Here is a 14,266-nt window from a genome sequence, read left to right as displayed (position 1 = left end):
AAATCTTGAGGTTGTTATGTATAGGTGATAGGTATTCCATTTTACTTACCCTTGTTTATGTTTTAGTTTTTATGCATCGTGAACTAGAGGGCTTTCCCGTGTAGATAGTGAATATGCAACTTTTTACATGTAGAGTGCTAATTATTTGCAATTCCACATGTTCAAAGGCCACTTTATATTATTATAGCAAGTGTCATGCAAAGAAGTCTGTAAAAGCCTTGAGCAGATTGGGGGTCATACAAATTATTTGAGGGACCTTATCCAGCCCATGGGTGCCCAACATACAACACTGATTCAAAACATATTGAAGGAGAACTACACCCCCCCCCCCCCAGCTATAAAAGCCCCCTTAACTGGCCTGCCTCAACCCCCTCACCTCTTCCTTATCGTATGCTCTGTAACTTAAAAAACTGCCCCTGTCGCAAACCCCAACCTAAAAATGCAGAGTAGCTGCATACCTGGGCGCCATCTTCAGTCGTAGAAGTTTGGGTCTCACCGCTGACACTGACCCTGCTTGAGCATGCGCAGTTGAAGCTGATTTCCTGATTGACCCAACTGCGCATGCTCAAGCAGGATCTGTTGTTGGCGGTGAGACCAGAAGCTTCTTTGATTGAACAGAAGATGGCGCTCAGGTACGCAGCTGCACTGCTCTGCACTACGTGGTTTAATAAACATATTAGTATTTTGGTAATATACTGGCCAGGTGACTGCCCAAAAGGCTAGAAACAGGCAGAAATTTTGAACATTTAGAAATATTTTTTTTTCTCTTTCAGTGTTGTGTCACCATCCTCATTTGTTTACGGTGAATCTGTGGATCCTTCAAATTTTATTCAGCTGCAGGACCTGGAATGTCACTTTCAGCCTTTGAATTTTAGCTTTCAGGTATTTGTGTTCTTTATATACTACTATTGTGTGCTTTATAGGAGTCATTTTTATCTGTATGTAAAATTGTTGTATTTTTCTTGAATAAATGAAAACAAAATGTAAACTTTCTGCAAAAAATGAATTAGCGAAGATTTTATAGTCTGTGTTTGCTGTATCTGAAAATGTAAGTGCTTCAGCTTTTTCATTTTAAATGTGTTCTGTTCAGTCACTTTAATTCTGAAACTGGGGATATTTCATGAGTGCCCAAATCAATTTCTTTGCACAATAGTCCCTATTAATATGGTGAACACTGCTGCAGCTTTGCCAGTGATAAAAGAAAAAAAAATAAAATTGATAGTATCTTTTTCTTTTTTTAATAATTCCATTGAAACTTCTGCTTGACTGAATGTTCTCTGTGGACTAATGGTAAATTTGACTCCTAAATACTTGCCGTTACTTTGATTATAGGTTTATAATGCTGGACCAAGTACCCTTCCAGGATCAACCATTAATGTGTTGTTTCCGAATCGCCTCACTGCTACTGGTGCTGAAATGTTTTACATTCAGGACATTATGGTAAGGAGGGTTTTATTATAATCAAATAATATAACAGCATTCATAATTAGAGGTACATGGGAGCATAACTATCATAATATTTACCGACTCCTTTTTAAACTGACTGTAGTTTCAGTACAGTTAAATTAATTTAAATAATAACAATGGGCCAAGTTAATACTGTCATACACAAATAGGCTTCTGTAATAACAGGTGTAAAGTTTGTTTCATTTCTTGTAACCCATGGTAACAGATCATCAAGTAGCATTTACTGGTCTATGAAAGCAGACAAAGTCTGCATACAAACTTGCTGTACATTATCTGCTCGCTCTTTTATATATTGCTGGTGATTTCAGTGGTTAGTTAGATATTGATTCAAAGATATTTAATAAAAGTATTTCAGAGACTGTTATGATGTGAATAATAATTGAGATAAATAACACAAATAAAGAAAGCACTCAACAAATACTGGCTAAATATTCAATAAATACTAGCCCCTGGTTTCATTTTAAACTAGTGAGCATATTTCTGCTACCTCTAGTATTGGGGTGAGGTGGAAGAAGCTGAAGCTCTCAATACTTTTCACAAATAGAAACTGCCCATATATGTGGTTATTTTTTGGTTCCCTAAGTGATCCCAAATGGATCTGTATTGTGTTTGTATTGTATTGAAGCACTGTTGCCTGAACTAGCTGTGTATTGCTGCCGAGATGGGAAAGATTTTATTAACTCATCTGGGTCCCAGATGCTTCTTTTACCTAATTTTCTACCACTGATTGGGCTAAAAAGCAGGTGCTGCTCTGTTTTGAATGTTTTTGTATGCAGATTTGCCAAATATTTTGGTATTTTTTACCTTTGTGAATTTGAAAAAAAAAAAAAAATTCTGATAGAGTAAAAGAGGTGTTTTACTGATAGTTACTAAACAATTTTTGTTTTCTCCAAATAAAGTTTTTTAGAACTCTGAGTCAGTGTAAACCATAAACCTATGGCCAAAACGTCATCAACAGAGTGATACACAAAACTGCCAAATAGTGATGAGCGAATCTGTTCCGTTTCGCTGCGCCGAAAAATTCTCGAATCTTTGAAAAGATCCGCGAGACGGCGAAAAATTCGCGAAACGGCGAAAATGTTGTGCGGCCTATTGTTTTGTCGCGCGCGGCTATTATTTCGTCGCGCGCGGCTATTATTTCGTCGCGCGCGGCTCTTGTTTCGTCGCCCGCGGCTCTTGTTTCGTCGCGCGGCTCTTGTTTCGTCGCCCGCGGCTATTGTTTCGTCGCGCGGCTATTGTTTCGTCGCGCGGCTCTTGTTTTGTCGCGCGGCTATTATTTCGTTGCGCGTGGCTCTTGTTTCGTCGCCCGGCTCTTGTTTCGTCGCCCGCAGCTATTGTTTTGTCGCGCGGCTATTATTTCGTCGCCCGCAGCTATTATTTTGTCGCACGGCTATTGTTTCGTCGCGCGCGGCTCTTGTTTCATCGCCCGCGGCTCTTGTTTCGTCGCGCGGCTCTTGTTTCGTCGCGCGGCTCTTGTTTCGTCGCCCGCGGCTATTATTTTGTCGCGCGCTATTGTTTTGTCACCCGCGACTATTCTTTTTTGACGCCGGCGACAATTTTTGGACGTGCCGCGAATCCATGCCTGGCGAAACTTTTCGCCCATCACTACTGCCAAATAAATATTCTCATAATTGTTGCCTTTGGGAGATTTTTGCCTGTGCAACTATACAACATCAGACATAATGCATTGTGACAAATTAATACACAAACATATGCAGGTATGGGATCTGTTATCCAGAATGCTAGAAACATGGGGTTTTCCACATAAGTAGTCTTTCCAAAATTACTTGCACTATGCCTTAAGACAGGGGTGGGCAAACTTTTTGGCTCACGGGCCACATTTACTTACCCCCGGGCCGGACCGGGGCAGGGCCAGGCCAGCGTTACGCCCCCCTTCGTCTCTTTAATTCCGGCCCGCCAATGACACCAAGTCTTGCGTGATGAGACTTGGCGTCGTCGGCGGGCCGGATTAAAAAGGCCAAAGGGCCGGATGTGGCCCGCGGGCCGTAGTTTGCCCACCCCTGCCTTAAGACCTCCAAAATTGTTTAAATCTATAAATTAGGGATGCACCAAATCCTGCATTCGGTTTGGGATTCAGATGAATCAGAGCCATTTTAAGCAGGATTCTGATTTGGCTGAAGCCAAACCCTATTTAATAAAAAAATAATCAGGATATTCCCTGGTAACCTGTGGGGCACTGTAACATGAGGCAAGATTCTCATTTTGCCCCATGACAGGAGGTCCCCTGCGCTAAACATGGCTTGATTGAGCTTCTGAGCCTTAGAAACACCTTATAAAATTTCCAGAACATTATTTATGTGTGGCATGATGTGACTCTCTAAATTTCTATTTTGGCAATTATATTTTGCTTTTAAGGGTACAAGTAGTTAAATTTTATACTAAACTGGACTGGTCCAAATCAAGCCAGAGTTTATTTAAATAGCTCATTCGGCTATTAGCTGATCCTTTTAAAGTTGTGCATTTCATTATCTTTCACACCAAGGAAATGACATAAAAACACTACTGGTGTCATTTTTTATCTCTAAGCCTCCATTCACATAGTAATATAATTGACAAAATGGTTTGCAAAAAATTAGTATAAAAAGCAGCAAAATGGAGAAACCTGGAAAAGGGACAAATACATTTTAGAAGGACTGTGTGTGTTTTAGAGGTGTGACCTGTGTAAGTGGTCACTGTTTAAAGGATTATAATGTGTCCTGGAAATTCTCTTGACATGGGATTATTTTAGGGAAAGTGGCCAGCAACCAAGGCATCTCAAATGATAAATGTCTTTGGGAAAAAAACTACCTCAGTTTAACATTCATGCCTGTAATAACTTTGGTTAAATGTTTTTTTTTTTTTTTTTTTTTTTTAAATGATTAAACCCATTATCCAAAAAGTTCAGAATTACGGAAGGACCACCAGAGATTACCTTTTTCTCTGTAATAATAAAACAGTACCTCGTATGTGATCCCAACTAAGATATAATTAATCCTTACTGGAGGCAAAACAATCCTATTGGGTTTAATTTCTGTTTAAATAATGTTTTTGGCAGACTTTAGGTAGGAGATCTGAATTACAGAAAGATCCCTTATCCGGAAAACCCCAGGTCCCGAGCATTCTGGATAATGGGTCCCATACCTGTATTAAAAATCTGATGCAAATTGTTTGCATGTTTATACAAATAGCAGTACTCCATTAAAGATTTTTTTAAAAACATCAGCAATTGTACATATAGAAAATTACCCCAGTCCTAACTAGATAAACAACAAAATGTATGTTTTCTCATGTAGGAAATAACAGCAATTCATGTAGCTTTAGGGCTCTGATACACGGGGAGATTAGTCGCCCGCGAGCAGGGAGTTTTGCCGCGGGCGACTAATCTCCCCGTGTACCAGAGCCCTTAAACTGGCTTAGGAGCAATTAGAGGAGAACTAAAGATTAACAAAAAAGTTGAAATGCTAAACATGCTTTGGGGTTATGGCAACCATGGCTCTTTGGCAGTGAAGACATTTGCCTCTGTGTATGCCCCCAGTAGCTCCCTTCACCTTCTCTGCAGATTCCCACCACAACTACTGTCAGATACCTTATGCACAATATTTTGTATATATACAAGGCTGATTAGTAATTCAGATTCAAATTCTGCATTAAAACAATATATTCTAGATCAGAATTTAATCAGGGTTAGGGTTAGTTAGTAATCAGCATTGATTTGAGAAGTGAGAAGTGAGTGTCACTGATACTCCAAGATGGGAAGCTCTTGTGACAACTTTGAAGTCCTGGAATATTACTACTATAGAGATGATGAGCATTTAGACTGGTATGTTCAATATATAGAAGGATTTTTTGAGATATTCATTTTTTAGGGTGTAGTTCTTTAAAGGGACCATCCCTCAGTTTTCCAGCATTACTGGCAGCCATGCACTGGTAGTATATCCCTGAAGCCTAGCAACACTATTTTGGTCTTTCCTATTTCTATGCCAGTTCGCTCTCAGCTGGGTTGTTTTTAGACATTCTCCATTAGTTGTTTGAGACAGTATGTTCTTTTGTATGTGCTGAAGGGAAGAAAATTATAAAGATAATCTGGGTGTTTCTGACATTTAACATTGCGCTGCATTGTACAAAACTGATTTCATTTAATTTATGTAGTGCAATTTTTAAGGCAGTTTCATTTTACACAAAAATATTAATTTTGGTCTAGTTTGTTTTTTCCTGAATAGAGGATTTATACTCAAATAGATGATTTAATGCAGAGTTACGATCTTACTGATGCTTTTAGCATAAAAAAAGGATGCTGACATGTAGATGATGATGATATTCATACGTTTAAATGATTTCTCTTAGACCATGCACAGACAAGTGTATGTCAACCTTTATTTGTCCTGCAGTTTATTCAACCTTTTAAGCACTGGATCACTGTAGTCATGCTGCACCACATATTGCCAGTAAACAACAGAGAGTGGCATCAATCAGTGCCTGTAGAACCTGTGGCACTTGGTATTCACACTGGTATTTATATATCACAGATTTAAATTGTTATCTATGGCGTTTAATGTGACCTGCACACTGATTTGAAAGCTCATCTAACTGCATAATAAATAATTGGCAGGAAAGAACATCTAGTCCTGGTTTTCTGCATGTTATATACTGTATAGCTTTGTCTATATATGTATGATGCAGTTAGCAATGCTTAGAATGTAGAGTTCTTTGCATTGGTTTCATTGATTGCAGTACAAATGGGTATAAAATGCTCTTACTACACTAGCATATTCTAAATTACAAGTTGTAATCGCTTCTCTTATACACCAGGCTGGTGCTCCTGGTAGGGTAAGAACCCACAGAGAGAGTTACTCGCTGCTATCGTGGGCTAGTAACCACTCCAAAAAGGCTTTCTACCGGCTGGTGGAAAGCCCTTTGCATCGCTTTAGTTCCCGAAGTCAGGCAAAGTTGCCTGCAGTATGACTTCTATTGTTGCCGGTGGAAAGCCTTTTCTGAGCATTTACTCTTCCACAATAGCAGAGATCTGTCGCTGGCGAGTAACTCACTCCGTGGGCTCTTACCATTAGGGTGAAGACACACAGAGCTACTAGTAGCAGCTACTTGTCACAGCTACTAAAATAAACAATGCTGATCATTTACTGATAATCGTCTCTACGTGTGTTTTATCAGAGGCAATTCTTAGTAATGTCTGTGGCAGTGTATTTTCTGACATTTGGATGGGGTGGAGAAAATGTACCTTGTCTGTGTAGGGTGTGAAGTAAAGAGGAAGCTGGCTAGTCTGGAACATACCATCTGAGTGGGTTATCAAATCTAGAAGGCAAGGCCCACCTGCACAGGCAAGTTACACATTCCTCCCACTACTACCACTATTTCACTGCTGCTGCTGCTGCTGCTGCACTAGCTGCTACCTCCAACCATGCCTCCATCAACTCCCAGGCAAGTTTGTTCCCTGTTCTTGCACCCAATCCCTATCTCCCTTGCCTCCCCAAGTTCCTTTCTCAGCTTGACAGATTAGAATCAAATCTTTAGCTGAGAAGGTTGTGGGGTTTATTATAGCCAGAAGCAGTATACAATTTTTTTTTAGATAAACCAGGCTGTCCAGTGATCTGATGACCACTCCTTCCCTCACACACTTCTGTCACTCTCTCTGAGTCTCTGACTCCTAGTAATGTCATCGTGGAGGCTTCTTCCACGTAATGCAACAGATCTCCTCATAAAGGAAAGTTATACCCTAAAACAATGTAAGTCTCTATAAAAATGTATTGTATAAAGAAGCTCATATGTAAAACCCTGCTTCATATAAATAAACCATTTTTTTAGTAGTATGTGCTATTGGGTGCTCCTAAATAGAAAAGTGCCATTTTAAGAAATAAGGGCCGCCTGCTGGGATCATAGCATTCGCAGTGCACACAAACAAACCAAGGCACACACACATGCTAAGCCAATAAATGGGCAGAGTTCTGTCTTTTGCTTTTACACGTTTTCCTGTTAGAGTTAAAGCTGCATTATTTCTGGCCATGTGATCTCTGAGGTTGCCCACACCCATCACTAAATTGTGGTTGAAGGGAAAGTATGTAAAAGGGCAATATTTACTGATCTATATTCCAGTCTGGTGAGATTTATTAATAGGTCACTTAACATAATATAAACTATTTGTTGGTAAAGTATTCATTCTGGGGGTATAGTTTTCCTTTAAAGAAGAAGTATAAATTGTTGGTAACTTTGTTGAGAGCGGGCAGGGGCACAGAAGGGCTGGTAATTTTATCAGGTAGTGGTTGGGCTAGCAGCAGAAGGTCTGGGGCCCAAAGAGTAACTTGGAGGGGGTTTTACTTTAATTATAACAGCAGATCACATTGTTAGCTGATATTGCTGAACAAAAGTGTTATGCACATAATTCAAATTGTAAGCTGTTGTGAGCAGGGCCCTCTGATCCTTTTTTTTTTACTCTTTAACCCTTGTTTATTAAATTATTGTAAGACCCCTGTATATTATAAATTAATGTTTTGTACTGTGTAACTTGTAACTTTTATTGTAACCAGTTCTGCTGACTTTCGAGTTATGGGTGCTGCTGTTTTGCAATGGAAAATAAATATTGCTGACAAATTCCTGTAGTAATCTAGTGAGGTACTGTATTTTTTCTTGAGTTGTAAATGTCCTAGCTGAATGCAGGCAGGTTTACTGGAACTGAGACGTGAGTAATAGCACAGTTAGAAAAGGTTCTGGAATGTTTTACTCTTATAGCAGCAGTGGATATTCTTTCTATAAACAATTCTGCTCTCCCTCCCCCTACTGAGAAGTGGGGCAGGGGATAACACATCAAGATGCATATTGTTTTCAGTAGTTCGCTTTGCTAGGGCCAAGGATTTTAATCTGTTTACGCCTTTGCTTTTCTTGGCTCTAAGGCTATGGATTCCTCTTCAGTCAGTAACTTTGTTTTTAATGCAGAATTATTAAAATTAAAGTCTAGAAATCTTGTTGATGCTGGTATTCATTTATTATACATAGGTTAGACTGGTAGTAATGGATACGAGTATGCTAATGTCCACATCTTCAGGTGTCCTTCCTGTAACTTGTGGTAGCACACATTTTTTCCTGTCAGCTAGTATTTATTTATTTTTAAGAACCAGCTTCAAAGTTAAGTCCAGATAAATCACTGGAGATTTTGAGTGTTAAAGAGCTCTACATTACTGTGCAATGGGATTATAAACTATGTTACCTTTATTAGTTTTAAAATGTGTAAGATCAAGAACTTGGGTACAAACTGAGTCTAAATGCCTTGCTTACAATTGCAGGGCACAGTGCTTGACTCAAGGACACCAGTTAGATACCTTTTAATAACGTACTTTCTGCCCACTTGCATTTCTATATACTTCAACTTCTACATCCTTCAACATGCCAATTGTGCCTGCTTTGCACAAAAAAGCACAAGGCACAGCGCCCTTTAGCATACTGGAACCAAGTACAGGTATGGGTTCAGTTATCCAGAAAGCTCCAAATTAAAGGAATGCCCTCTTCCAGAGATTCCATTTTAATTAAATCATTTTTAAAAAATATTTCCTTTTTCTCTGTAATAATAAAACAGTACTTTGTACTTGACCCCAACTAACATATAATTATTTTTTTATTTCAGGCAAAATGTATTTAATGTTTAAATAATTTTTTTTGTAGACTTAAGGTATAGAGATCCAAATAGCAAACAGACCCTTTATTTGCAAAACCCCAGGTCCTGAGCATTCTGGATAACATGCCTCATACCTGTAAACCAACCTGCCTGGAGCAGATTGTAATTCCTGTCTTTCCCTTGTGTGTGGCCATAGGCACCAGCTGAACCATTGTCAGATGCCATATTTCATACAGCATTCTTTGGCATGCCTACAGTGCAGATAACATGAATCTCCAGATTTAATAGGTTGGACATGTAATGACAAACCCAACACAATTGCCAGCTCAGTTACCCTAGAATGCAAGTTAAATGCTGAATTATGCTTACAAAACATATTAATCAATGCTGGACTTTTGTACTTTACATGCTGTGCTATGTGTAAACCACATATAAATAGGAGGAATAACACTAACACAATTTAATTAATTAGTTGCTTTTATTAATTTAGAAGTGTCAATATCAGTTGATTGCAGAAGTAGTACCATGTTAGTCATAATAATTAATAGAAAAGTATTATATAGAATGGATGCTTGCAAGAATATTTCAGCATATTTTATGATTTTACAATGTGCTTTATACATATTATACTGATTTGCATTCAAAATAAGTTAAATATATCATTGCTTTTCCCAGGTGAGCCAAGACAAAGGAAATTGCTCTTTCCAGAAAAACCCTGCACCTTGTGTAATTCCACAAGATAAGGAAAATATATTTCATACAATATTTGCTTTCTTTACTAAATCTGGCAGAAAAATGTTGGTAAGTGTCTTGATTACAGTTAAACATCTTTTACACATCATATTGTTTTTGGCATTTATAAAACAGTTCCTTAATTTCTCCAGTTAGAGGGGATACAAACTATAAGCAGTAACAAGATGAAGGACCTGCTTTAAATGACATGTAAACTCCACACACAACAATGTAATCGGTGAACAGCCTCTTTGAAATCTTTCAATACCGGCTACTGTGATTGTCCAGTGGATAATAGTAAGGCTGCATCATCCCCTTAATCACTTAGATTTCCTTCTTCTCCTGTAACCCACTCGAGCCCCCCCCCTTGGGAATTTGCTTTGACTTCTGGCGTGTGGGCATGCTCAGTTGTTCTAAGCTCAGATTACTAAACACGCCCTCCAGTCTAGCAGCCAGTGAAGAAATGGCATTGCTGGTTCCCATAGAAACTCAGCTCTAGCTTTCTGCTTCAGTTTTTTCTCCTAACTTTCTCTCCTGAGCTCAGCTCAAACAAAGCAGAACTTTTATCAAAGACAGTTCTGCCTGTGTGAGCCTGTATTCTTGATGAAATGTATGCTGAATATGGGTCTGTGTGTGTGTATGCTGTTTGTAGATTTAAATGTATCTGATTATGTATCAGAGGAAAAATGGCCACCGGGTGAAAGTTGCTATTTGCTTTAGGGAAATGTGATGGCGCTGGCAAGCGGAGGGGATATATGCAGTACAAATGATGCCATTTGGGTGGGGGAGACTTGCCTAACTCATATACACTGTAGGCAAATGTAGGATTTACATGTCCTTTACGGTGTACTGAATGTAAGGAAGCAGTAAGTTCAAATAAAATAAAATAGCCTAAACACGAAATTATGAAATACTAGCAATTTATAGCAGATAACCAAGGTATAAATTCAAATGCTGTCTAAATTAAGCAGAAAACTACAATCTAATGTACCACAATAATAGAATACTAGACAATTTGAACTCAATTATCAACACTGGCAAATTTGCTCATGGGTAGTAACCAATAGCAGCCAGCTGCAGGTAAAATAATAAAAACAACAATGTGATTAGTTGCCATGGTTTGCTGTCCTGGTACAAATATGCCCTGTGTTTTTAAATAAGCCCCCAATTATTTCTGAGGAGCAGAATCCCTGTGGGCAGAAAGAGGACAAGCAGCAAATCCATTATCCTAGTGAAATATGTGTCAGCATTTTAGTAGTTACTATTGTTGTTTTTCCTTTTACTAAATGGACACTGTACAGTTAAATTCCCCACTAAACTTTGAGTTACTGCTGCAACTATTCTTATTTAGTTTTTTTAAGTGGCCAGGACATTTGTAATTTTGTGATGATCTTTGTAGCCATGGTCTGCTTTAACAGGTTATATACACCACAGACGTTGTTTAATTTTTGTAGAATACCAAGTATGCGCATTGCTTTTGTCACTTTAGTCACATTAAAGTACATGCCAGTGACTGCAATGTTTCCAGAGCTCTGTGCCAACAATAGATTTGTTTCTGGCACTCCTATTACTTTTATAACCACTTTCCCTCTGGCAATGGAACAGGGAAGGGGAGGTTGTTTAAAAATTTAGATTGTTTTGTTTTTAGTATTTTTTTTACATACATAGCTTTTCACATTTTATTCATTAACTGTCTGAAAACCAATCCATACCCCCCCCAAAAAAAAAAATACTTCACATAAATCTTAGGGAATGTTTTTATGTTTTTTTTTTTATATTTTAATAAATGTACAGTCAGCATTCTAAATGATATTTAAAGGATAATTTTAAAAGTTATATTTGTTTCTTAGATATGTACATTGCCTGTTGAGATTTAAATTATCTTTGTATTCTTCACCTTCACCTCCACAGAACTTTGTCTGTTTCCATGCAGTGGCATGAGGAAGATAAGATATTTTTTGCAGTTATATAGAATGTATAGGTTGTATGATGTAACAATATAAAGGGCAGCTGTTGTAGTGTTATACACCCCCCCCCCCCCCACAGAATAATCACTGTCACTTTAGCAGAGTTTGAAATTTACTCCACAGATTTACAGCAAAGTGCAACCTGTTGTTAATCTGCTAGAATACATTAGTTCCAGTACCCCATGGCCTCTGAGTATACTGACAATGTAGCCGTCACCCTCAGATGAGGGGCGTATATTGTGTATGTGCTGTTAAGCACTTCAAAGAGGACAGTAGGTTACATTTATTATGACACAAGCATTACTGCACATTACATAATTTTAATGGCTCTGATTATAAATTCAATTCATTAATCTGTGTGCTCCCTTCTGTCCTAACATGCATTAAAGAAGTCAGGCAGTCTGAATATTTATGTCTTAAGTTTTAGATACAGAATAAAATGTATTTCCTATGTTGGCTAAAACAAGACTTGAAATAAATTTCAATTATCCAAATATCTGTTTACATTGTACTATTATTTCTGTGAAATTTACACATGCATGTGTATGTTTTAATGTGTATGCTGTGACTAATATTTATCTCAAGAGCTCAAGCTAGGAAATATCCAAGTAAGCCCAGTTAATTCCCATTGCAAATATATTTCCTTTCCCAAAACCTGAGAGAAGATTGGGGGTACAGATCATGCTCACTATGTTATTAATACAGTTAAACAGAGAATTGGGATGATACTGTAATGAAGACAGTTTATCCATACATTCCTATTGTAAACATTAATCTATATCTGTTTACATTCCAGATACTATAACAAGGATCATGTGCTGATTAACTGTAACTAGTTTTACAAATGTTTTTCTCTAATGAAATATATTTTACAGTGGTTCAGACACAGAGCCAACTCATACTGCTTGCCAGGGTTGGAACTGTGCCCTCAGGTACTTAATGATGCTGTGTACTTCTGTTCAGGAAGCCCACATATACTGCAAAAAGCACCCATACAAGCACCCATAAACGCATACAAACACAATAAATGTTATTAAAATACATTTACTGGCAAAATATTTACACACAATTAGCACTAATCAGCCTGTGTTAATGCTACACAAAATCATGATGATGAAGGCAGTTTACTCAGATATTTCAATTGCAAACAGAAATCTATATGAATCCCTTTCATTTTTAAAAGGAATAAGTTTTGTCCCCCCCCCCCACACACATACTTTTATGTGCTCTGGAAGCCAGGTGCTTTACTTGACTGTTAAAATCTGATACATTAGATGATACATTTCTCAGCAGAAGAGAAATATCAGCAACTAATGTATCACATTGTAACAGTTGCTTTTTAACAGTATCTAGGAAAGCTTAGGCGGCACGTTAGTAGTAAGTAACATTGGTCTGGGCTTGACCTTTATTAAAAAAAATTAAATTTAAAAGAATAATGTGGACCTCTTTTAATAGTTATACTGGCCCATTCCTACAAATTATAGTAACATGCCAGTATTACTCTCTGTTAGAGAAGAATGCTTGTGAGGAAAGGGATGCACAGTCAGCATCAATCCTTTGGGTTCCTCTGTATATACAGTTTTTTTAAACTCAGTAATTAGTACAGTAGATCGTACCTCATGACTGTTTAGAACATTTTTCCTGCTGTAGTGTAGCTTATTCAGGTTGCCAGGCTTGCACCCTGATATTCTCTAAGGTTGTCTGTGCATCTACAGGTCATACACACCATTGTTCTCTGTATGTGCAGGTGTGTGTGTGTGTGTGTCAAGATAAATAGATAGATATTATACAGTATTATATACTGTATCATATACTCTGCAAGTCATATTTTCCTATGGACACATCTGTAAATTACAGCCTTGTAAATGTGTAACCCTTTAATCATAGCTGCAGTGATAGGTGCTGCTATGGCTCTGTTATGACAGCAGCAGCTCAAATACCAGCTCTGACAAAGCACCCATCGGTAACAGCTTGCTCTTGCTTCGCAAGCTTGTGTTGCTATTAATGCACCACTGTCCCTTCAAAGGCCAGATATAGACACTTTCCCTTCTGTGCATCCATAGCTCAGCCCTGTTATGCAAGCGGCTGTAACCATGACCTTTTATTTGTGCACCTCCATCCAGCTTGCTGGTGCTGTCCTCCCATGATGTACAATCTTTACCATCTGCTTGTTTGGCAGTTAGGCACTGCTCTTCTTTGGCAGCATTATAAGCTCAGTACATTAAACATGCTGCGAGTTACGCGTGACAGTGACTACTGAAACATGTCCAAGGGGGTACCACGGACAAGGATGTATGTGGAGATGTAGGAGAGAGGTGGCCTGGAGTTGTAAATGAAAGTGGAAGTTAGTCAGACTCAAGGTGTGACAGCTTGAAAATAGTGTTAGTGAAGCAGAAGAGGGTTAGCTGGTGCAAACATTTGTGACAGGGAAGGTTCTGACAATGGAGAACAAAGGGGGCAGAAGGAATTAAAAAAAAAC

The 14,266-nt window shown here is 38.3% G+C and overlaps 1 protein-coding gene across 1 annotated transcript in view; it reads left to right on the top strand.

Annotated features, from left to right (window-relative positions):
- The window catches only part of itga9 (integrin subunit alpha 9), a 190,711-nt gene that overhangs the window by 161,050 nt on the left and 15,395 nt on the right, over positions 1-14,266 (top strand). Inside the window, exons 22-24 of the mRNA XM_002940247.5 lie at positions 774-882; positions 1,333-1,440; positions 9,764-9,889. Coding sequence (XP_002940293.3) covers positions 774-882; positions 1,333-1,440; positions 9,764-9,889 — 343 coding nt within the window. The remainder of the gene's footprint in view (positions 1-773; positions 883-1,332; positions 1,441-9,763; positions 9,890-14,266) is intronic.

The sequence above is a fragment of the Xenopus tropicalis genome, chromosome 6 (genome assembly GCF_000004195.4).
Source record: "Xenopus tropicalis strain Nigerian chromosome 6, UCB_Xtro_10.0, whole genome shotgun sequence".
NCBI lineage: Eukaryota > Metazoa > Chordata > Amphibia > Anura > Pipidae > Xenopus > Xenopus tropicalis.
The sequence above is the reverse complement of the archived record's forward strand: the minus strand, read 5'-3'. Positions and strand labels throughout refer to the sequence as shown.